Source organism: Xenopus laevis, chromosome 8L, assembly GCF_017654675.1.
Source record: "Xenopus laevis strain J_2021 chromosome 8L, Xenopus_laevis_v10.1, whole genome shotgun sequence".
In the NCBI taxonomy this organism is placed as follows: domain Eukaryota; kingdom Metazoa; phylum Chordata; class Amphibia; order Anura; family Pipidae; genus Xenopus; species Xenopus laevis.
In genome coordinates this window covers 24,060,693-24,085,640 of record NC_054385.1, presented here as the reverse complement: position 1 = coordinate 24,085,640, position 24,948 = coordinate 24,060,693, and the positions used below count along the sequence as shown (strand labels likewise).

Below are 24,948 nucleotides of genomic sequence, written 5' to 3'. Positions count from 1 at the left end.
TTTTTTTTTTTTTTAATGATGACACTGAATGTTGATTTAGAATACACTGCTGCATAGCTTTTGGTCATGTCTTCTTAATCTGATAAATGTCTCATTAAAGGAACAGTAACACCAAAACATTTTTTAAACTGTTTTAGTAATGAAAAAAGTAAATGAAAAGTAATGAAAATATCATGTATTGTTGCCCTACACTGATAAAACTGAGCTGTTTGCTTCCCAAACACTGCTATAGTTCATATAACAAGCTGCTCTGTAGCAATGGCAGAAATTGAAAGAAGGCTGCATGGCACAGGTTAAATAGTGGATAACAGATAACAACATTGTTCTACGGCGCTTATCTGCTGTGTAACCTAAGCCTTTTCTCCTTTGAATGGCTGGCCCCATTGCTACACAACAGCTTATTTATATAAACAATAGTAATGTTTCTGAAGCAAACACAGCAGTTTTACTAGTGCAGGTGAACACTACATTATATTTTTATTACTTTATGTTACTTTAACAGTGATGGCACATGCAAGGTTTTGGTGCCCACACTGTTTATCGGCAGCGATTTTTGGACAATTGTCACCTGCTGTTAGGAAGCAAGATGAGGGATGTGGGACCCCATTGGCTTTTTTAGACTGTGTCTTCAAATAAAATAGCCTGCAGGGTATTGTTTTTAGTGAGAGTCATGAGTCATAACAGTATTAGAATGTCCACAAGTCAGGCCAAATTAAATACATTTTCTAGAAACAAATACCCTGACTACCTTCATAGAATTGCTAGTAGACAACATTTTCACAATGGAACATGTTTGCTCATGAATAGGGGCAGGGCCTATGAAAGACTTTCCCTGGTAGGTGACAGGAAGGGAAACAACAGGTTAAGTTAACCTTACCTGGACCAAAACAAACACCCACATAGGAGATAATTTAGGAGGTGATTGTTGTTGACCCTTGTTGATAAATGAATGAGCCCTTATTAAGAAAAAAAATTCTGTGTGGTAATCAGGCCCAAAACCCAGCATGAGTTCATTAACTCATGTGAGTTTCCTTAAAGTGGTGGTTTACCTTAAGGTTACCTTTTTAGTAGTAGAATGGGCAGTTTTGAGAAAATTTCAATTGGTCTTTATTATTTATAGCTTTTTAAATTATTTGCCTTTTTCTACCGACTCTTTCCAGCTTCAAATAGGAGTACTTGAAGAGGTACCTAAGTGCAGAGTTGGGAGTTTCCCAGAAAGTGGTTGTGATATTGGGCTGATCAGTGGTGTGTGAACATTCTGATCAGGGTCGGACTGGGCCAGTGGGACAACGGGAAAAAACCCGGTGGTCCCCAGCCCTCATTGGTCCCCGCTGGCCCAGACCGGCGTTTGCAGGTACGCACCATGCGCTAGGCATGCACACAAGCACACTGGGGCCCCTGGAGGTTTGTAACCCAGTGGGCCCAGGGGCGATAATGGCCCGTCCGCCGCCTGAGGCAGCAGCAGTTGCTGCTGCCCCCCCTCCCCCAGAAATTCACTCTTAAAGTACCAGGAGCAGCATTTTTGCTGCCTCTGGTACCTAGTGGGGCGATGCCGCCTGAGGCAACACCCTCAACTCGACTCATTGGCGAAGCACCCCTGAGTGGGCCCCCAATGTCCAGTCCAACCCTGATTCTGGTTGTGGCCAATCAGGGTGTCACCTAAATGGTCCCAGTTTTATAATATTAAAATTAAGGTATAAATTCAGGATGGGAATGGCAGTAAGGTCTGGGACACAGGCATGTACTTCTAAATAAATAGGTCATCACTAGTTTTTCATAAAAATATCTATCTCTGGCGTGGGGGGGGTTACTTTTGTATTTAGTATCATATTTCTGCAACTACATGCAACATGAATTTGTTTTTGATAATGGCTGTTTCATCAGATTAGGAACTGCTTCCTGAAAGTAAATGTTGCCTGTATTTTTAAAAATATTATAAGCTCAAAATTACCATTTATTATAAATAAACTGCAGTTGGTTTTCTCCTTTTTTCTGGTCTGTATGGACCTGCACCTTCCCGAGCAGAGCCAGGATGGCAAAGGAGAATTAATCAATTACATATCTGAGGTGCCAGGAATCCTTTCAGGCGCCCCATGATTCTGTCTTTTTTGATGAGGCCAGCTGTTTTCATCTGATTTTTTTTTTCACATGTAGTGGAAACTGGAGATTTCCCTTGTCTTCAAATAGCAGGTGCATTATTAAACACACTGTAGGGCAAAATCCCAAACTGTGCTCTTTGGAGATTACATTTGGTATTCAATAGAATTCTTCCATGGCTTGCAACAGAGAAAATGACGTCTGTTGCACCTGAATGACTATAGGACCTGGTGCATATAATAGTGTAGTAGATACATTACATTCATTTGAAGTTGACCTTGCTATTTATCCACTTTAGCCCTAATTTCTGCTGAAATCTCATATTATTAACAGTGTTACTACATAGTTACTTAGTTAAATTGGGTTGAAAAAAGACAAAGTCCATCAAGTCCAAGTCCATCAAGTTCAACCCCTCCAAATGAAAACCCAGCATCCATACACACACCCCTCCCTACTTTCACATAAATTTTATATACCCATATCTATACTAACTATAGTTTATTCCCCTGTTTAATACCACTCTTATAATTAGCTGGATGGGCATTAAGTGAGGAGGGTATGTTTACTGTAAGGGCCACAACACACACATGTCACTTTCAGTTGTTGTGTTGCCCAGGCAATTAATACTGATGACAAAATGTTCAAATTGCTCCCCCACTAACTTGCCTAAATTGCCTGGATTTGTGGGTGCGCACAATGGTCAGACGATTGTTTCTCAGAAACATAGTTACTAAAAAAAAAAAAACTACATCTTATTGGAATTATCAGTAACTGGGATATAGCCAGAAATAGCAGGACTTCAGTGCAAAACCCATAAAATTAGCTCTTAATTTGATCCAAGTATCCATAATGTTCATTTTCTCTCAGTGCTGTCACACCAATCAGCCATTGTGTTGTGCGTGGCATTTACTAATGGAACACACCAGGGTTGTCCTTTCTCTCCCTCTTGGCAATACTGAACATAATATTGAATTATTGTTAACTATGTAATACTGTATATTTCTGCTCCAGTTTTACAAGCAATTTTAGATAACTTGCAAAGCCTCACTACTGTTTTACGGTTTTTCTGGTCCAGTGAAATATAAGTAAGAATAAAAAAAGACACATTGGGGCAAATTTTTCAAAATGTGAAATTAGAGGTTGCTACAGTAAAATTCCCCCACAGTCAATTCATTCCTATGGTATTTGTATTAGTGTATTCATCAATGGGTAAAAGTTACAGTTCACAATTTGATAAATATGCCTTTACAAACCTGATCAAAATTAATAGACATTGGGGGAATTTTACTGTCGTGAGTTCTAGTTTCACACTTTGATAAATCTGGCCAAAATGTTTTGTCAGTCTTGTTTTAATGCATTTCTCCCTCAGTTTCTAAATAAAATTGGCGGTATTTTACAAATGCATTACAAATAATTAATTCTACCATATAACATTCTTAAAGGAACAGTTCAGTGCGGATGTGTAACATAATAGCCCGAACACTACTTCCTACTTTTCAGCTCTATAACTCTGAGTTAGTCAGCAACTTGAAAGGTATTGTTCAGTGTAAAAATAACAACTGTACAAAATAAAAAATGTTTCCAATATAGTTAGTCAAGCAAAAATGTAATGTATATAGGCTGGAGTGACTGGATTTGTTACAGAACAGAACACACTTCCTGCTTTTCAGTTCTCTTGGTTTACACTGACTGGTGACTTAAGGGGGGGGCACATGGGTCATATCTGTTGCTTTTGAATCTGAGCTGAATGCTGAGGATAAAATGCAAACTCACTGAACAGTTATGTACCATGTGTTCCTTCTTCCCCTGACTAGCTCAGAGTTAGAGAGCTGAAAAGCAGGAAGTAGTGTCCTGGCTATTATGTTAGACATCCAGTTACTCCAGCCTGTATACATTACATTTTTTCTAACTAACTATATTAGAAACATTTTTTATTTTGCACAGCCTATTTACACAGTTTTTATTTTCACACTGAACTGTTCCTTGAAGGGGGTACATATCTGTTCAGCGAGTTTGCAATTGATCCTCAGCATGCAGCTCAGATTCAAAAGCAACAGATGTGAACCATGTGCCCCCCCCCTCCAGTCTCTGATTGGGTACTGCCTGATAACCAGTGTAACCAGTCAGTGTAAACAAAGAGAGCTGAAAAGCAGGAAGTAGTTTTCTGTCTTTTGTGTTATACATCAGTCACTGCAGTCTTTATAAATTACATTTTTGCCTAACTAACTATATAAGAAACATTACACATCAGTCACTGCAGCCTTTATACATGACATTTTTGCCTAACTATATTAGAAACATTTTTTATTTTGCACAGCCTATCTATTTACCCAGTTTTTATTTTCACACTTAACTGTTCTTTTAAACCAAGTGTATTTTTTTTAAGTTGTAATATTGGTGTGTATCAGGCATCTCAGGTCATTGTGTCTATTTCTATGCTTTCAGAAAGAGCCAGCACTTGGAACTGCTTTCAGATAAGTCATTGTTTCTCCTACTCAATGTAACTGAAGGAGTCACAGTTGATCTGGGATTTTTACCATTGAGTGCTATTCTCATATCTACTGGGGAATTGTTATCTGGTACTTTCCCATTGTTCTGCTGCCAGGCTGCTGGAGATGAAAGGAGGGTGGTAATATCACTACAACTTGCAGTGCAGCAGTAAAAAGTGACTGAAGGCACCTGAAAAACTAAGATGCCTAGCCCTATATCAGATTCAAATTAAATATAAAAGAATCTATTTGCTCATTTGAAAAAATGTTGGTGAAAAAACTGCCTTACATTGTGTCAGGGCATCATTATGACCAGTGTTGTTTCTTATTTGCAGGGATCTGATTCCAAACAGCATCTACAAATATCAGGTGGTGACCATGTCTGGCAATGAGCAGAGCGAGCCATCCCCAGAGTTGGTTTATCGACATGGAAGTGGCTACTGTGGTGATGGAATCATCCAAGAGTAAGAGAGGCTAAAAAAAACCAGTGCATTTTCATTAAGGATGCATTTAACCTGTTGTCTTCCATTTAGAGATCTCTGGTGGGGAACTGGTTAAAGTCGTACACTGTCCTAAAATAGAGGGTAACAAATAATACACACAATAATATTTCAAGGAACCTTGAAAAAGGTCCCAATAGGGACCGAAACGTCGGGTGTAACAATAAAATAATTGATTTTTATAACAGGGAGTGCTGGTCTGAGAATAATTGGTGTATACAAAATTACCGTGCACCCCTCCCTTTGTTGAAGCCATTTGCCTTGGAGTGCGGATACTCATTTGGAAGTATGCACAAAAGAACCCCTGCGAGTTTTGGTGTTAATCTACGCCCTTTTGGGGCCCTGGGCATTCCACTGTGGAACCAATAGAATACAAAGCTTTAGCAGGATCTGTGAACAGAAGCCAGCTTGGTCATTGTTCCAATCCAGAAGGGCCCTTTTAAAGGAGAATTGGCGGCAAAGTTTGAGTTTTGCGCCGGAAAATTACGTCATGACACCCAGGGGCCCATTTACTAAGTTCGAGTGAAGGAATAGAATAAAAAAAACTTTGAATTTCGAATGTTTTTTTTGGCTACTTCGACCATCGAATTGGCTACTTCGACCTTCGATTCGAACTAAAAATCATTAGACTATTCGACCATTCGATAGTCGAAGTACTGTCTCTTTAAAAAAAATTTCGACCCCCTACTACGCCACCTAAAACCTACCGAAATGCAATGTTAGCCTATGGCGAAGGTCCCCATAGGCTTTCTAATGTTTTTTAGGTCGAAGCTTTAGCAATGCTTGATATATATGAGCTGCATGTCAATAACTACAACATATTTCTTGATTTATATTTATTGTTAATTAATGTTTGTTACCCTACGTTTTACAGCACTCTTTACAATAACGTAACTAGTAGTTTCCTGGCCTGGGTACAGGCCACACGATTTATGTACTGCATTCTCACCAGCGGGCCAGAGGGGGTTAGGGCAAGGGTGAATTTGTAACCGCCGCTCCCCCAGTAGGTCGGCTCTTGACTTTTTAAAACTAGCTACATTTAACATTTACATAAGACAATGGCACAATTTTTGTCAAGAACTCTGGTGTGCACTGTAACTGTGTAAGGGAGAGTTAGCCCCAATTTAATTGTTATCAAAAGCTAAAAGTATCCTTCTCTTGTAGGGACCTTGGAGAGGAATGTGATGACATTAACAAGCTGAATGGTGATGGCTGCTCGCTCTTTTGCCAACAGGAAGTGTCTTTCCACTGTCTTGGTAAATTCATACATCCCAGAGTCATTTGCTACTGATTACAGTTAATAACTAAAATAAGATGTAAAAACTTGCCTAACTGAAATAGGAACAGGTTTGTTCATAACCTACTGTATATGCCTGTGAAAAGTCTTGTGGATTGAAGAAGTGACCTTGATGGTTGTAAGGCCAGGGACACAATAAGTGGATTGTCTGCTTTCCTCTGCAGGCGTTTTTATAGAGGCAGAGGAAAACGGATCTATGAACAGGGGAAAGTTGATCCACTATATTGACAGACCATGTGTTGGCCAATGTGGAGGTACACAGAGCAGATATTGGCACCAAAAGGCTGATATCCACTCTATGTAGCTCCACACAGGATGACACTTGGCCTGTCAATGGGGTCACAAGGGTGTGCACATAAGAGCAAATCTGCTGTCCTCCACCTCTATAAAAAGAGCCTGTGGAAGAAAGCAAACAATCTGCTTAGTGTGCCCTTGGCCTAGGGATGACTTAATGTATTTTCTAAACAACTCTCAATTTCTCAATAACATTTAAACATAATATTAATAAATATTATATATAAATATTATAAATATATAATATATTTAGTCTTACAAAAGTTACACAACAGTTTAGTTAAAAAAAAAAACACTCATTCATCAGATTCAACCTTATGTTTTTTTTTTGTTTCTTTACATATGTCAGTAACATCCATGAGAAAGGCACTGCAAACCTTTTCAGTGATAAAATATACTTTCAAAAGAAGCTTACTATGCCATGTTAGCTGTGTGTGACTGGCCCACCAGGATACCAGGAAAACACCCGGTAGGCCCAGGTGTTAGTGAGCCCTCTTGCTTCTAACCTTTTGGACTATTTCATGACCATTCCCTAGTTCTTTATGGGGAAAATGCTTAATAATGGAAGAATATAGTAAGTAGATATAAAAGACTAGGAGAATAGTGAAGAGAGGAGGAATAATAGTTTGGCAAGTGGGCCCATGTTCTAAGGTTTTCTGTTGGGCCCAAGGCATCTCAGTCTGACATTGCATGTTAGTGGTGGCAGTCAGCCTTGTATCCTAATATGCTGATTTACTGAGAAGAAAACATAGCTTTTTAGTACTGGAAGACACGTAGAAAGACAATTCTAAGTTACTGTGTGCCATTCTCTCTTAAAGGAACAGTCAAACATCAAAAACATTTTAAAGCACTGGTAAAATTGCTTTGTTTGCTTCGTAAACACTACTATTGATTATATAAATAAGCTGCTGTGTAGCAATGGGGGAAGCCATTCAAAGGAGCAAAGGCTCAAGTTACACAGCAGATGAGCTCTGTAGAACATAATGGTGTTATCTGTTATTCACTATTTAATCTTTGCCATATAGTAGAAACCTATTTTATGTTTTTCAGGGGACCAGAAAAAATGTATGTAAAATCAAGGAAATTGTAAAATCAGGGAAATGTATAATGCATAATATATAGGTGGTACCACAAAACAACAATGTAAAATGAGGGAAAACTTAAAATTAGGGGGTGTAAAATGTGGGTTTTACTGTATTTTCTTTACTTTAAAACACTTACATCTTAACAAGGAATATATCAGTGCAGATCATAGCTCTAGCTGTTTTTCTGTCTGGTTGCTTTGTTTCACTAGTACAGCACCAACACATTCATACTTACTGCTAAACGGACCTTTGGTTGAGGCCTAGGTTTACTATTATTTTTTATATAGCACTGACATATTCCACAGCGCTTTACAGAGATTATGCATCATTCACATGAATTCCTGCCACGGCTGAGCTTGCAATCTAAGACCCTATCACATTGACTATGGTCAGTTGTATCGGGAGCTAATGATCGGTTGAGCTTCCAGTAAACTTAACTGCTTTCAACACCTGCTACCTGAAACAAATTTATGGTAAAGGTGTTTTAAATCCATTGTAGGAGAGCTGTTTATACTTGTCTCTCCTCTGTATTGTTTCTGTGAAAGGAGGGAGAGGACCCACCCTCTGCCCCACCCTCTGCCAGCTGCCCCACCCTCTGCCAGCTGCCAGGAAGGAAGAGGCAGAGAGGAAGTGCTGCTGGGAGAGAGAAGCAGCAGAGTACAAGCAAAGTGTGCATGCTCCCAGAGTTTCTGTGTGGGAAAGTCAGTAAGGAACCCCAGTGGCAGAAAAGCTTGTCAGGTCTCTGAAGAGCAAAGCGTGCTCTTCTCAGGGCACGGAAAACCAAAAGGAGTCCTTCTCAGGACTTTGAAGCAACTGGCACATATGTGGGGATTCCCCTCCAGCAGTTCAGAGATCATCAGCTGCATTAAAGTGGACCTGTCACCCTAAGAAATAATTACAAATTCTTTACTGTCCTATTAGTTGAGCAAAATAAACTTTACTTACACTTTGTTTATTTTTTAGAATTTTTTTTCCTTCAGTCTTTGAATTACACAATCACATCAAGCAGGCAGGAGCTATTTTGTGGCAATTTGTTATTAAGACAAATTGTTTATCACCCCGAAATCTTGTGTATGCTCCAGAACAGGGGATCTAATGCCTATACACAGTGCCCTACACAATTATAGAGTATGAGGAGGGAGGGGGAAAGTGACAAGAGCAGTGACATCTAGGAAGTGCTAAATGGAAACAGAAAGTAATTGACTGCCCTACCTCTATGCCTTCGACATAGGGATGGGGTAGGTAATATCAGATATTTAAACCCCATTATAACAGGTATGGATGTTTTAATAAAGAAAATAATTTAGGTTCCATTTTTAATTTGTAAAGGACTTTCATTATACAAGTTTTTATGTGTAGTTGACAGGTCCGCTTTAATTCAGTGAAGTTGCTCCTGGCTGGCAGGTGACCTGTATCACTGTAATTTAAAGGTACAGTGTCCTGCCAAATTAATCCATCAACCGTTCCACTTTGTATGTTTATTGTGGATCAGAGAAGTTCCGAGGGAGGAGTATTACAGTTCAGCCTGTCCTGACCTTGAGTGGAGGCACTCCATTTTAAAGGGCTCCTATAGCGCCACACGCAACTAAATGTGTGCTAGAAGAGGGCTACATCATATAAGTAGAAATAAATTTGTTCTAATTGTTTTTAATTTGTTTTTTTAAAGAGCTTGTTTATTTGTTAAAGGAATTGTTCAGTGTAAAAATAAAAACTTGGTAAATAGAAAAATGTTTCTAATATATTTAGTTAGCCAAAAATTTAGGGGCCGATTCACTAAGGGTCAAATATCGAGGGTTAATTAACCCTCGATATTCGACTAGGGATTAAAATCCTTCGACTTCGAATATCGAAGTCGAAGGATTTAGCGCAGATAGTTCGATCGAACAATCGAAGGATAATTCCTTCGGATCGAACGATTTGAAGGATTTTAATCCATCGATCGAAGGATTATCCTTCAACCAAAAAAAGATAGCCAAGCCAATGGGGACCTTCCCCATAGGCTAACATTGACTTCGGTAGCTTTTAGATGGCGAACTAGGGGGTCGAAGTTTTTTTTAAAGAGACAGTACTTCGACTATCGAATGGTCGAATAGTCAAACGATTTTTACTACGAATCCTTCGATTCAAAGTCGTAGTCGAAGGTCGAAGTAGCCCATTCGATGGTCGAAGTAGCTCAAAAAAACCTTCGAAATTCGAAGTTTTTTTTTTTCGAATCCTTCACTCGAAGTTAGTGAATTGGCCCCTTAATGTATAAAGGCTGGAGTGACTGGATTTCTAACATAATAGCCAGACCACTACTTCCTGCTTTTCAGCTCTCTTGGTTTACACTGACTGGTTACCCTGGTTATATCTGTTGCTTTTGAATCTGAGTTGAATGCTTAGGATCAATTGCAAACTCACTGAACATAAATGGACGATGTGGCCCCCTTCAAGTCGCTGACTAACTATAATTTATAGAGCTGAAAAGCAGGAAATAGTGTTCTGGCTATTATGTTTGACATCCAGTCACTCCAGCCTTTATAGATTACATTTTTGGCTAACTAACTATATTAGAAACATTTTTTATTTTGCACAGCCTATCTATTTATATACAGTTTATATTTTCACACTGAACTGTTTCTTTAATTGTATGATGTAAATCAGTGCTGTCCAAATTCTGTGGTACAGAGGGCCAAAATTTTTCCTGTCTATATAGTGGAGGGTCGATAATGGAAGCCAGTGTTGACCACTTCCTGTTTTTAAACCACACCCACTTTAAACCACACCCATGTTACCACAAAATCAACGATTAAACAATGCAGGGGCCAGTTAATGTCTGTAGTGATACCATTTATTTACACATGTAAGCAGAAACAGCAGGTAGGTGGCAGCCACAAAAGGGGGGACAGCCCTGACGTAGACGTTTACGGTATATTCTAAGACAATTTGCAAATGGTCTTAATTTTTGTATTTGTTGTGTTTATACCTATTTCTGTGCATTTTGTTTAGCAGTTCTCCAGTTTATTTCAGCAGCTATCAGGTTGCTAGGGACTTATTTAGCATAGCAACCAGGCAGAAGTTTAAATGAGAGACTGCAATGTTAATATTAGGGGGGACTTAAGCAATATAAAGTAAGAATAAAAATTACCCCCCAAAAAGATCAAATTGTAGCCATTTCAGAGCAAGTTTTTGGCTTCTGGTGTCAGTGATCCAATCTGAAATCTGGAACCTAACATATAATTATAAAACTATAGGACATTCTATAACATACTTAAAGTTAACTTAAAGGAGACATATAGAAGAAATGAAAACCTCCTAATTGTTCCCTAATTATAGGCAATAATGTATACTACTATATGGTGCTGGTTTTACTTTGGGGGGGCATTAATAGTGTCTTAAAAATGTTAAAAGCCTGTCCTCTTATGCATACTGAGATATATTATGCCAAAAGTGAAAATGCTGTACACTTCTATGCTGATATTTTATTTTTGTTTAATAAAAATATTTAAAAAAAAAAAAAATGTTAAAAGCTATTTTATGCTGCTAAATCGGGGTTTGGGCTCAGTATTTTAGAATTTTTGGGTACTTTCTGTTTAATGCTAACAGAGGTTACCTCACATTTATGACTAAGATTTCCATTTCTTTATCTGAAGCTACAAGTCAGTGTGCTAAATCAGTAGAGGTCTGTATTGTTTGATGTGTTAAATTATGTTCATGCAATAAGATCAAACAAACTATGTAGAGATAGTTGGAATGGGTTAGATTTCTCAATTTACCTCTGGCATAGAATAAAATACTCTCATGTCATTCACCAGTCTAACTTTCATTATAGTATTTGGCGGTTACACATATTATAATGTTGATAAAATGTTCTGCCACCTAAGAACAGAATGAGTTGAGTACCAGACCACCCCTATCTCTTCGCTATCACCAAAAACATTTTTTAAGTTAAGACACATTAAGACACATTTAAGACTGAATCACTTGATAAAGAGAAGCATAGCGGTGAATAATGTAGTGGAAAAAGAGATCTGCCTGCCCTGTCTGGAAGGCTATCTCTACATTCTCCATTGACATCATCTAATGAGAACGGGAGGCCAATAAATATTTAGATAAAGCACAAGATCTGTGAAAAAAGGTCATAATAGAAGATCTGTGTTACTCAATGCAGTCAGGAGCACTAGTTTAATCTATGATGCCATTGAATATTCTCCTCCCTCGCAGCATCTCTGGCTGTATTGTTGACAGGTACAAACTTTGGCAAGGTTTTTTAGATGGTTTGCAGGCACTCGATAGATATAAATTAGGATTTCTTTTGTTTTACTTTTGGCCCCCTGTAATCTGATTAAGGATGTACTGAATCCAGGATTCACTTTGGGATTCGACCAGGATTCGGCCTTTATCAGCAGGATTTGGATTCGTCCAAATCCTTCTGCCCGGCCGGACAAAATCCATCCAGAGAGGGAAATCCATGACTTTCTGTAACAAAACAAGGAAGTAAAAAATGTTTTCCCATTCTCACCCCAAGTTTGCATATGCAAATTGGGATTCTGAGTCGGTTCGGTATTCAGCCAGATCTTTCGTGAAGGATTTGGGGGTTCGCCCGAATTCAAAATAGTGGATTCGGTGCATCCCTAAATCTGATAAATCTATAGCAGCCTAATTCCGGGGACCTGCATGTTCACTCAGTCAGGCTGCCCTGGACTTCCCAGAACACACGCTTAAAAGAAGAAAAGTCAGCCAGGGTTGATCATCGCTCATGTTTTCTTCATTTTAGCACACATAATGGGATCATGTGCAGTAGTATGAATAAATGCTGAATGCTGATAAAATAATTACCATGTTTATTGCGGCTAAAATTATTTTATTATAATAAGTAAATGGACTTTTCTATAAATTGTATGCACAAGTTCAGTAGTTCCAAAGTACAATTCTACAATGTTCTCATCTTTCTAGAATTTACTGCAGCAAACTTATTATTTTCTTTATTTAAAGGGGTGGCTCACCTTTAAGTTAACTTTTAATACATACATACATTATAGTTATGATATTTCTACCCTTTTATGTCTGTAGCTATTTGGTATCTGGCACATATAATGTTATATATGTGCCTTTGCTGCTGTATAGAAGACACCATGAACCAACACTGGAGAATTCAAAGACAGATGCACAGAGTATATCTACGTATCAGTTTAGGCACATTTGTTACTAGCAGCACTTAGAAATAAGAATACAACATGGGTGGTTAAGATGACCTTAGGTCAGCTTTGATATTCTACATGATCGCACTAGTCAGTTGTCTAGGAAAACCAGTCTAAAACTGCAACCAGATGTGGCTAATTAGAATATTAGTCGTATCTATTAAAAGAAAGCCCTAGGCTCTAATTGTGTATCCAATGAAAATAAAAAAAAAGGAGTCTATGTAATGATTGAGTCACCTTTGGTATTTTAGTGATGTTGAATGTTTACACAGCTACAAGAAAATAGAAAACAAGCACATCAGTAAAATAAAAAGGAAGTTATGGTTGGGTGCAAGGTTGAGCACAACAGAAGAAAATACAGAGCCAGAGGGGCTTAGCAAAATATGTACTAATAGGGATAACACAAATTAAGATTAACTCCGGCAAGAAGGTCCCTCAAGGGTATGTAGAGGAGGTAATTCTGAAAAGCAAATATTAGGCAGGGCTAAGGTTTGAAGGGGTTAAGAATGCTCCATGAATTCAGAGCTCTAAGACAATGCTTGCACATATTTGTCCCTTTTTTCTCAGACGGATAGTGATGTGGCATGAAACTTGTTGTTGCTGGAACTCTCCCTAGATAAGCGGAGAAGATTAAAAATAAGATTTTTGTCTGGCCCTTTGTGCTGTTTTCATGTTTTCTAAAATACATATATTCATCTGTGTATAAAAGAAAAATAATCTGCTGGTCAGTTCTGTATTTAGAGCAGAATAACAGGAAGCTAAACTAATGTTTGCTCTCAGTTATGTGGCCACTCTTTAAAGACCTGGCACATAGATGTCTATGCAGTTTTCTGTTTTGTGGAAGCATGCCCATGTCAAATAGGTTCACATCCTGACTGTCTGCTTCCTGTAGCTGGAGACCTGAAATGAAACAGAATTAGGTGACTTGGCCATTGGCCTCTTTGTACCTGAATAGGATTTCTGTTGGCCTGTGCCTGTCAATGGTGACATTTAGTCAGAAAATGACCTTTTGTAGTTTGAAAAGGAAATAATATTTATGCTCTCATGAAATTGTCAATCTGTTTTGCTGGCTAAAATATCATTATTTTCTTTTTATTTCATTTACAGAATGGTTTACTCAGTTCAAATAACGTAACCTGTTTTCTCTTCTGGTGGACTATGAATTAGCAAAATTATTATTTTGACATAGGATAAGCTGTACTTGAGCTCTGTGTACTAGGAACAAGGCACACCAACTTGTTCGTAAATCAGGAACCTAATAAACTGGGAGCAAAGCCATGCTGGACAGTTTCTGTGTCTTTTTGTACTTGTCCTCCCTAACACACTACCTTGGCAGGCATATTTATAGGGGTCCTGGGCAAAATTAAGAACAAATTAGCCTTTGTAAAGATTAACAATGTAACCTAGACTGCAGCAATTCAAAGACCCTTTCTTCTGTTGTGAAAATCAATCAATCAGATTGAACAGCTTCCAAGACACATGATCTTATCAAGATCATATTAGATTTATCAGCACTTGAAGAGGGAACATTTGGATAGTAAACAGGTCCTTTCTTGTTTTACTTTCCTTCATAAGTCAAAGCAGTGCCCTCTGGTGTAGACAAACTCGGGGAACATGCTGCTCTTTACATTGACATAGACTAATATAGTTTTAAATATACAGAGCAGTATGTACTGTACCAACATTTGAGACATGTCATTTATTAAATGTGAATTAGTAAAATGCTTTGGCATAGTGATTTAAGATTCTTTGATTTGGGAGAATATTTAAATTTTAAAAGGAATGGATTGCCTCTTATGGAAATCTATTGCATCTTCTTATGTTATGGAGCTCTGATTAAGATTTTGCTAGTGGCAGACAGGGAGATCAGTAGCCCAGTGACAAATCTCCTCTACTGCAGGTGACAATCTCCCCATACTGCCTCACGAGGCAACTTCGGGCGACTTCAGAAATCTGAAGTGATCCCGCCGGTGATTCGAATTCTTGTCAGCGGGCAGGCAGTATGGGGAGACCACCCTGAAAGTAGTTTAGATAACTTTGTCACATACATGTAAGTAAAACAAAGGAGGGAGTAAAAAGTTTCTAAAAGGGGTTGTCCAGCTTTGTGGAAAATCAACCAAGTTGGTAGGATTTTGCATGCCTGCTCCTCATTTTTTAGCAAATCTTTAATCTGATTGGCGGACAATAGGATTAATGTTATGCAAATGAATGACAAACAATAAAACAACAATGCTCAGAAAAAGCACTGGATTCTTCCTTAAAGGGATACTGTCATGGGAAAAAAGATGTTTTCAAAATTAATCAGTTAATAGTGCTGCTCCAGAATTTCTCAAAACAGCAAACAGTTTTTTTTATATTCAATTTTGAAATCTGACATGGGGCTAGACATATTGTCAATTTCCCAGCTGCCCCTGGTCATGTGACTTGTGCTCTGATAACCTTCAATCACTCTTTACTGCTGTACTGCAAGTTGGAGTGATATCACCCCCCTCTCTCCCCCCCAGCAGCCAAACAAAAGGACAATGGGAAGGTAACCAGATAACAGCTCCCTAACACAAGATAACAGCTGCCTGGTAGATCTAAGAACAGCACTCAATAGTAAAAACCCATGTCTCACTGAGACACATTCAGTTACATTGAGAAGGAAAAACAGCAGCCTGCCAGAAAGCATTTCTCTCCTAAAGTGCAGGCACAAGTCACATGACCGGGGCAGCTGGGAAATTGACAAAATGTCTAGCCCCATGTCAGATTTCAAAATTGAATATAAAAAAATCAGTTTGCTCTTTTGAGAAATGGATTTCAGTGCAGAATTCTACTGGAGCAGCACTATTAACTGATTCATTTTGAAAAAAATGTTTTTCCCATGACAGTATCCCTTTAATTTCTCTTTCCCTTCTGCTTTGCTCTGCCTCTTTGTAGAGGAGAAAGGGGGTGGTGACCACCTTCTTGTGCTTTCCAATTCTCTGGCATTGGAAAGCACAAACCTTATATTTTTTACATAAAAAGAGGGCATTTTTTAGTGAATAATTAAACCTCGTTTTCTATCTCTAAAAAGGAGTACTCAGAAAGCAAAAAGAGGTGTGGGGCTTCACACTAGAAAAAGAAAACACTTCAAATTGCTCTAAATGAAAAAGGTTGAACCTAATTTTTTTAGAACATATATTTTTCAAATTATTAGCTTTGCCATACAAATTAAAGATGAAGTCTTACCTGGAATTAAATACATGTCTATTCCATTGCAGATGTGCCCAGCAGATGCTATTTTCATGATGGGGATGGAGTCTGTGAGGAGTTTGAAAGAATGACAAGCATTAAGGACTGTGGTGTTTATACACCAAAAGGATTTCTGGATCAGTGGGCATCAAACGTCTCAGTCTCACACCAGAGTGAACAGAAGTGCCCAGGATGGGTTGTGATTGGTCAGCCAGCAGCAACACAGGTATGGTTCCAGGTATTCATCCAACTCACTAGAAGACTACATTCACCCCTAGAGAGAGCTTGCCAAAAAATTTAAGTTTTTTAAAGTAATTAAAATATAATGTCCTGTTGCCCTACACTGCTAAAAAATTTGTGTTTGCATCCAAAAGAATAATATAGTATATATGCTCTGTTGTGTAGCCATAGGGGCAGCCATGCAAGCTCAGAAAGTCCAGCTGCCAGGATGTCGCGTCCTGGATGGAATTCATTGGGCTGCACGATGAATTACTTACAATACCATCCCCTAAATTATTGTAGGGGCCCATAGGGGGTTAATCTGCCCTATGGTCTTTTCTTAGTGGGATTTGCCAAGAGGGGTATATGCCAAGAGGGGTATATGACAACTTCCTTTTCTTAGTGGGATTTGCCAAGAGGGGTATATGACAACTTCCTGCCACACCTCACTTTATTGTGTGTAAGGAGTGGCCTCTTCCTCTTTGGCCTCTGCATGGTGGTCCAGCTGGGTGTGCCCAGGGGAGCCTGGGTACAGCAAGGCCCAGAAAGGCATGTGTCCAAGTCGGGACAGGCAACCCCGTGACTGAGGAATAGAAAGTGACAGATGAGCTCCCAGTACTAGTACACTCTAGGAGTGTAAGATAGTCAGGGTTGAGCTAGATAAGAGCAGCTCTGAGCTCCAACATAGTAGTGATAGATTGGAGGTATCTCTCCCAGGCCATATTGCCTGTAGTAGCAGAGAGGGAATCAGGAGAGATGATTACCCTGAGGTTGATCCATAGACCACTACTGGAATATGTTGCAGAGGTGGAGTGGGATGCCTGCCAATTCTGTCAGCATGTCAGAAAAGCATGTGTAAAGCTGCATGAGATGTGCATGTGCCTTTTTCCTCTAACAACTGGATGTGAGTAAAACTGGAGACATTGTCTATGACTAATAAACAGTTCTTTGTTTGCATCATAACAATCTCCTGGCGCCCAATCGTTTTTGGATGTTTTGTATGCACAGTAGCCTGGGTGTTGTAGTTACACCTTAGATGGGAAAGCTTCCACATAGCGAAGGCCCGGATCCTGAAGAGAGAGCCCAATGTAACCCATGCTCTTCTCACTAGCTGGAAAGTGTGGTGTGGATAGCCCAGCATTAATGAACAAGTCACATAAAAGTGGGCCCAATACAGAACCCTGAGGGATCCCACTAAGTACCTTACTCCAAGTAGAGAATGTACAACTGTATCTTATCTTGTAGCCAATTTCCTGTCCATGCACAAACAACTTCTTTAAGCCCAACAGCCCTTTATTTATTAAGCAGTCATTTGTGGGGCACTGCATCAAACGCTTTGGCAAAATCCTAATCTACTGCTCCCCCACTGTCCAGTTTACTTGCCTCACATAGAAAGTAATCACATTTGTCTGACATGACCTATCCTTCATAAAGCCATTCACTAGGACACAATTTTGAATGTAATCCCTTAATAAGCCTTCGGATAATATGTCCACCATGGATGTAAACTTACTGGGCTATAATTGCCAGGCTGAAATCATAATCCCTTTTTAAATATATGAAAGACAGCAGCTTTCCTCCAATGCAAAGGTACCATAGCAGATGAAAGTTACTCTGAGAAAATCAGAAATAGAGGCCAGTCTAAAAATATCTGGCCCTGGAGCCTTGTTCATATTCATTTTGAGTAAACCTTTATGAACCATACCCTGATTCAACCACAGACTTTATTGAGCTGAACTAACACTGCAGCTATGATCTGAGAACTTTGACTCCTCTATACACTTGTCAGGGGGCCTATCGGCTCCCAGTGGGAGGAGTGCAGACCAAGGAGGAAGCTTCAGGCAAAAGTTCAAGTTCGCAGTACAATTAGGGATCTGGAGTAGTTGTAGTCGATATTCAGGCAATAGTTCAAAAGGCAGGCAGATAAGTAGCAAAGTCAAGGTTCAAGCAAGGTCAAAGTCCAGGAATCAATACGAGATGAATTATAGAACACCCAGGAATGCGGCAAACAAATCCTATAATCAGGCATTGATTCCATGACCTCGGCATCCTTTTATTTTGAATTTTGGTGCCAGATGCAATGTGATGACGCGGCGTCGAAGAGGAGCAGAGTACCGTCAGGCACCTGACATTACTCCCCCCCCAGAGGGGGCCAATGGTCCTGGTTTCTGTGGAAATTTACTGTGGAATTCCCTTACCAAGCGAGGGGCATGTACATCAGAGTGTTTCTCACAAGAGCATTCTTCAGGACCAAAACCCTTCCACTTAATGAGGAACTGTAGAGACCCCCTGGAGATTCTGGAATCCAAGATCTTTTCAACCTCATACTCTTGTTGACTGTCCACGGAGATAGATGAAGGAGGAGGTTGATCTGAAGAGAAACGACTGGAAACTGCTGGTTTAACCAGGGAGACATGAAACACATTGGAAATTCACATCTCAGGTGGAAGTAGTAGTCGGACAGCAACAGGATCGACTACCTCAGAAATGGAGAAAGGATCGACAAATCTTGGGCCCAACTTGGGAGAAGGAATCTTTAAGTGAATGTTCTTAGTGAATAACCACCCCTTGTCACCGACCTTTTATAGAGGTTCAGGCAAGGTCAAAGTACAGGAATCAATACAAGATGAATTATAGAACACCCAGTAATGCGGCAAACAAATCCTATAATCAGGCATTGAACCCGTGACCTAGGCATCCTTATATTTTGAATTTTGGCACCAGACGCAACATGATGTCACGAATCTGTGCGCTGGCATCACTGCAATGGCGCCGCTGTCCACGGCTATGGGTGCCACCATAGGGCGCTCTGACAACACTGGAGAAAAGAACTGATCTAGCACATTTGCCTTTTCTGTATCTGTTACAACTGTACTTGTACCATTATTTAAAGGAGCCACACTATCAACCCACATTTTACTATTAATATACTTAAAAAACTTTTTGGGGTTAGTCTTAGCCTCTGCCACAATGCACTCCTTAGTTCCAATCTTTGCCTTCCAGATAGCTGTTTTAAAACCTTTAATATAGTGATTATATTCATTAAATGCAGCTTCTGTCCCTACAGACGTATAGTTTTTAAAATGCCTTTTTCTTCTTTCCTAGGCTTGTATCTCTTGTAACCTACCCTTGGTCCAGGCCCTTTTCTCCCCTAGTTCCCGCTCATTATTTACCCCCTGCTGCATCATCAGCGTGCCTGTGAGGTTGCTGTCCAGGTTGCCTAGGGCACCTGTTCGTATTGGCGTGGCTCAGCCCCTATGTAACTATATCTGCACCAACTATCAGTCGAGTATGCCTTGATATGTTAGCTTTGAGCCTTGTATGTATGTCTACTGCCAGTCAGATAATTTCTCTCCAGGTGTCAAAAAATAATTCCTCCTATCCATTACACTGCCCTCTGTATCCAAGATGGCCACTAATTTAGATGACTATAACTAATATTAAGCTACTTTGCACCCCTTTTAGATCAAATAAAAAACCAAAATCTAAATGCATTTTTTCCTTTACAAGCATTTGATGCAATAAATCAAGTATAGATGGTGCCAGTTATTCCTGTGTAGAATTAAATCTTCTCCCACAGTCATTTGCTTCCGCTGTTGTGCCCCAATAAGCACCCCTTAATCTGGCCTGCACAACATTTCTAGCTATCTCTGTATAAATGACTATACATATTTGGATCCTCAAAGGAGTAGATTTTTTCCTTGCTGAAGATTTAAAAAGAAAAAATGTACAGTAGGTTCAAAGAATGGAGAAAAATAGGTCTGAGCAAAGACTGTCCATTTGCCAAGCCTATGACCAAGATGTTAGAACAGCTAACTTTCATTTAATATATTTAATATTTAATATTTTTCAGTGAATTCCTTTTTGTTTAATATAACAACAATTGTATATATTAAGTTAAGCTTGTTGAGGGGGAACAACAATAATATTATGCATAAAAGACTTTCATTATGATGGAATTGTTTTCATGCTATAGATCTATATGGTTTAAGTCTTCAAAAAATATTTAAATATCATAGCCATTAAATATAATAGCCATTGATAAATTGTATTTTTAAGTGACAAGCTATTTGTCCACACCCCTTCTATACTGTTTTTATATAGTGAGCTATTAGGCTGTACTTATGTATCTTTCTATAAATGATGTAACCAAATGGTATTTATCAAATAGTAAAAATAGAACTTGCCACAGTCTGCCAGAAGTAAAGCTTACAGCTCTGTGTTCACTTCTGTAGGATTTTTAGAGGTATTTTTATCAAAGAGAGAAAATGTGATTTGTATGCAGATTAATAATTTTCTTATTCTGGCTCCCGAAACAGCCTCCATAGTAGTTTCTGGATTTAGGTTTAGGTCATTATTAATTTAATATAATTAGGAATACCCTTCTGAAGAGATTTGGTGGCAGGTTTATTAAAATTCACTCACTTGCTATTCATTCCAATGGGATTTTTAGATGTGTATTTATCAAATGGTGAACTCTAACTTTCACCCATTGATAGATGTGCTTCTAAAATCCCATAGTGTTCTAAAAAATCCCATAGAAATTAATAGAAATTATTTTTTTCTGTGGTGAACTCTAATCTTGCAGAATTATCAAAATGTGAGATTAAAGATCGCCACCAAACAAAAACTCACTCACTTTTTAATCCATCCTTTGTCTCCTTGACACTGTGGGGTGAATTTTCGAATGGAAAAAAAAAATTGAATTTCAAGCTATTTTTTGTGTACTTTGACTAGGGAATAGTCCAAATTTGATATGAATTTGAAAAAAACTTGAAAATTCGAATATCGAATTTTCTCATGTACTGTAAAAAATCGACTTCGTCCATTTGCAATCTAAAATCTGCCAAATTGCTGTTATAGCCTATGGGGGAACTCCTAGAATCTATTTGGAGTCAATTGGTAGACCTTTTGTGGAAAAACTTTGAATCGAATTAGATCAAATTCGCTATTCCTTCGATTTTTACGATTCGAATTTGACCTGTTCGATCGAAAATGGACCTATTCGACCAAAAAAACTTTGACCTAATTTCGGTTGGTCTTTTTGAATTCGAATTTCAACATTTTTTTCATTCGAATTACGACCCTTGATAAATATGCCCTTAATCTGTATTGTAATATATTTTATATTTATGTGAATTGTATTTTTAATAATGTACTTATTGTTAGTGAGTAAGTATGGAACCTGTGTTGCTAGAAAGTCCTTTTCATCACAGAACCATCATGTGGCTGAACTGTAATTATACTATTATACTTATACTGTTTATATTATTTCTATAGTATAATGTTTTCATTAATAGCACCCTTTATTAATGTAGTAAACCCATTATCCAGAAAGCTCAGAATAACGGAAAGGCCATCTCCAATAGATTCCATTTTATTCATATGATCCAAATTTTTAAAAATCATATCCTTATTATTTTATTATTTGTAATAATAAAACAGTTCCTTTTATATGATCCAAACTAAAATATAATTAATCCTTATTGGAAGCAGAACCAGCTTATTGGGTTTATTTGATGTTTACATGATTTTCTAGTAGACTTAAGGTATGAAGATCCAAATTACGGAATGATCCATTATCCGGAAAGTCACAGGTCCTGAGCATTCTGGATAACAGGTCACATATCTGTACTTATTATTGCAGTGACCCTTTGTTTGCTACTACTAATTTATTGTTTTGCAAGTGCTTTGCGATATACAAATAAAAATATACATACATACATACAAATGGTGAACTCTTTCACCCATTGATAAATACACTTTTAAACATCCCATAGGAATGAACAGAATTTGGGTAAGTTTTTTTTGTGGTGAACTTTAATCTTACATTTTGATAAATCTGCCCTTAATGTCATAGGAAGCAAATTTCCTGTTCAAATCAGTTCAATCAGAGTTTACCCCCCCCCCCCAATTTTTTTCTCTGTGGTGAGCTCTAATCTCACATTTTGATAAAGCTACCTGGGTCTTTGTCAAACACATGTATATTAACAGGTTTAAAAAATGTTTATAGTGTTTCCCCATTTCTGAATGTATTTGTGTTTTATTACATGTAACTAGCTTTACACAATTAAATGATAATGGCTTTATATATAGTAGGTGTAAGTACCATTGGAAATATAGCTTTGAATTTGCAGACCTCTATTTTCTATTTAAATTTGATAGATTAATTTGCTTTTTTGTAAATGGCCAAAAACCTTTTTAAAATGCATCTGCTTTGAATTGATCTTATCTCTGTAACATGCCTGGCATGCAAGGGTACTGGTTAACACATTCTTAAAATTATAAACTACGGCTTTCTCTGTTGTGTTTTTCTCTTTATTTTGTCCTTACAAAACACAAAAAAATCTGAATGTATTTTACACAGCCAGTCAGGACATAATACACTAAACTGTTTTAAATTGCCAAAAGCAAAGGCCAGCAGCAATTCTGTAACAGCACACTGCATGATGTGGATTTTAAAAGGGAAAAAAAAGGAAAGTATGTAAATAGAACAATCCAAGATTTTAATGACGTTACAAAGCCGCAAAATACACAAGTGTGTAAAATAGTATTTTTCAGGAATGCTGCTTACTATTCCAAGCCACACGTTTGTTCTTCTCATCCTAAATAAACTCCCTCATGCCAGAACTATCAAATAACAAGCATTTCAAATGAGGACTGCTTAATCGCTTGCACACTGCATGTGGTACCTTCCCAGCAGTAAGAAAGTAGTTGGCTGGCTTTCTAGCAGACAAAACAATTCATGAAAGGTTTCAATAGAAAGAACATCTGAACATGTATTCATCTAGCATAAAAATATAAAGTTCTTTTCAGAACATACTGTAGAATGCAGGAATGCATCTGGGGAATTGTGGGTTATTTTGACTGCCAGGATGAAGCCTTTAGAATACATAACTTATGTTTTAAAAAGATGTGCTTACGAATGTTTAAAACTACTATTTTAATCTTTCTTTACCTTTGAAGGCTGCATTGATGATTGTGTAGGTAACCTTGTTCACAAGGGTTAAAAAGGAAATACAGGTATGGGACCTGTTATGCAGAATGTTTGGGACCTGGGGTTTTCCATATAATGGGTCTTTCCATAGTTTATATCTTCATACCTTAAGTCTACTAGAAAATCTTGTAACAATTAAATAAACCCAATAGGCCATTTTTTCCTCAAATACTATGAATTATATCTTAGTTAGGAAGTACAGGTATGGGACCTGTTATCCAGAATGCTCGGGACCTAGGGTTTTCCGGATAACGGATCTTTCCGTAATTTGGGTCTTCATGCCTTAAATCTACTAGAAATTCCTTTAAACATAAAGGGGCCGATTCACTAACTTCGAGAAAAGGATTCGAAGTAAAAAAACTTCGAATTTCGAAGTGTTTTTTGGGCTACTTCGACCATCGAATGGGCTACTACGACCTTCGACTACGACTACGACTTTGAATCAAACTATTTGAACTAAAAATCGTTCGACCATTTGTGATTTTTTATATTATAATAGGCTTTTAAAAAAATCACAAATTTTTTGGAATATATTAAACCTCGAGGGCTAAAAAGCACGGCATCTCAAACCTGTCGAGGTTGCATAAAAATCAATGGGCTTGAAAAAAGACCTATGCAGGTCTGAAACGTTGTATTTTATCTGGGTCAAGAGCCTATGGGGCAAATTCACTAAGATGCGAAGTTGCGCCAGGCGCAACTTCGCCGCACTTCGCCAGGCGTAGTTTCGCCAGCGCTTCGCAAATTCACTAAAATCCGAAGTTGCGCACAGGGGTAGCGTAAGGTTGCGGAGTTGCGCTAGCGTTGTTTCGCTATATAAAGCGAAGTTGCGCTAGCGAAAGCTAATTTGCATACGACGCGAAAATCAAATTTCAATGGAGGAACATGTATCTGCACTACAAATGCCTAGAAAACCTTCAAATCTGCAAATAAAAATTTTATTTTGCCCTACACATGTGCCCACTGTCTAGGTAAGTTGCCATGAGTCAGGAAATGTAGGGGGGAGGAAGGGGAGCCCAAAAATTTTTTCGATCTTTTTCAGCCTATCAGCCATCATGTAGAAAACACGCCAGCATTTTTTGGGACTTAGAAAAATTTTTGACTTTTTTTGAAACAATCCCTATCTACTCTATTGCGCTTCGCCAGGTCTGAGGTGGCGAAGGAAGTCTAGCGTAAAAGGTAGCGTTCGCTACACTGCGCAAGTTGGTGAATTTGCGTAGTTTCGTCGCTAGCGAAGATTCGCCTGGCGTAAGGTTGCAAAGTAACACTAGCGAAACTACGCCAGCGTTCGTTAGTGAATTTGCGCAGTAGCGAAAATGCCAAACGCTAGCGAATTAACGCTAGCGTTCGGCGCTTCGCGCGTTAGTGAATTTGCCCCAATGTCTCAATAAAGGCATTTTAAGAAAATACATTCATGGATGGTGCTGTCTATGATACAAATAAAAGTCAATGGGAACAGTCCCATTGATTTTTGGTTGTGTCGGGGGGTTTGGGCAATTTCACAATGTATTCTGAGCTTTCGGGTGAAAACTCTGAAAAATTTGGCGAAGAAATCGTGAAAAAAAAATTCATGAAGAAAT

The 24,948-nt window shown here is 38.4% G+C and overlaps 1 protein-coding gene across 1 annotated transcript in view; it reads left to right on the top strand.

Annotated features, from left to right (window-relative positions):
• The window catches only part of LOC108698294 (pappalysin-1), a 204,755-nt gene that overhangs the window by 105,979 nt on the left and 73,828 nt on the right, over positions 1-24,948 (top strand). The window contains exons 8-10 of the mRNA XM_018229682.2: positions 4,922-5,050; positions 6,251-6,342; positions 16,185-16,381. Coding sequence (XP_018085171.1) covers positions 4,922-5,050; positions 6,251-6,342; positions 16,185-16,381 — 418 coding nt within the window. The remainder of the gene's footprint in view (positions 1-4,921; positions 5,051-6,250; positions 6,343-16,184; positions 16,382-24,948) is intronic.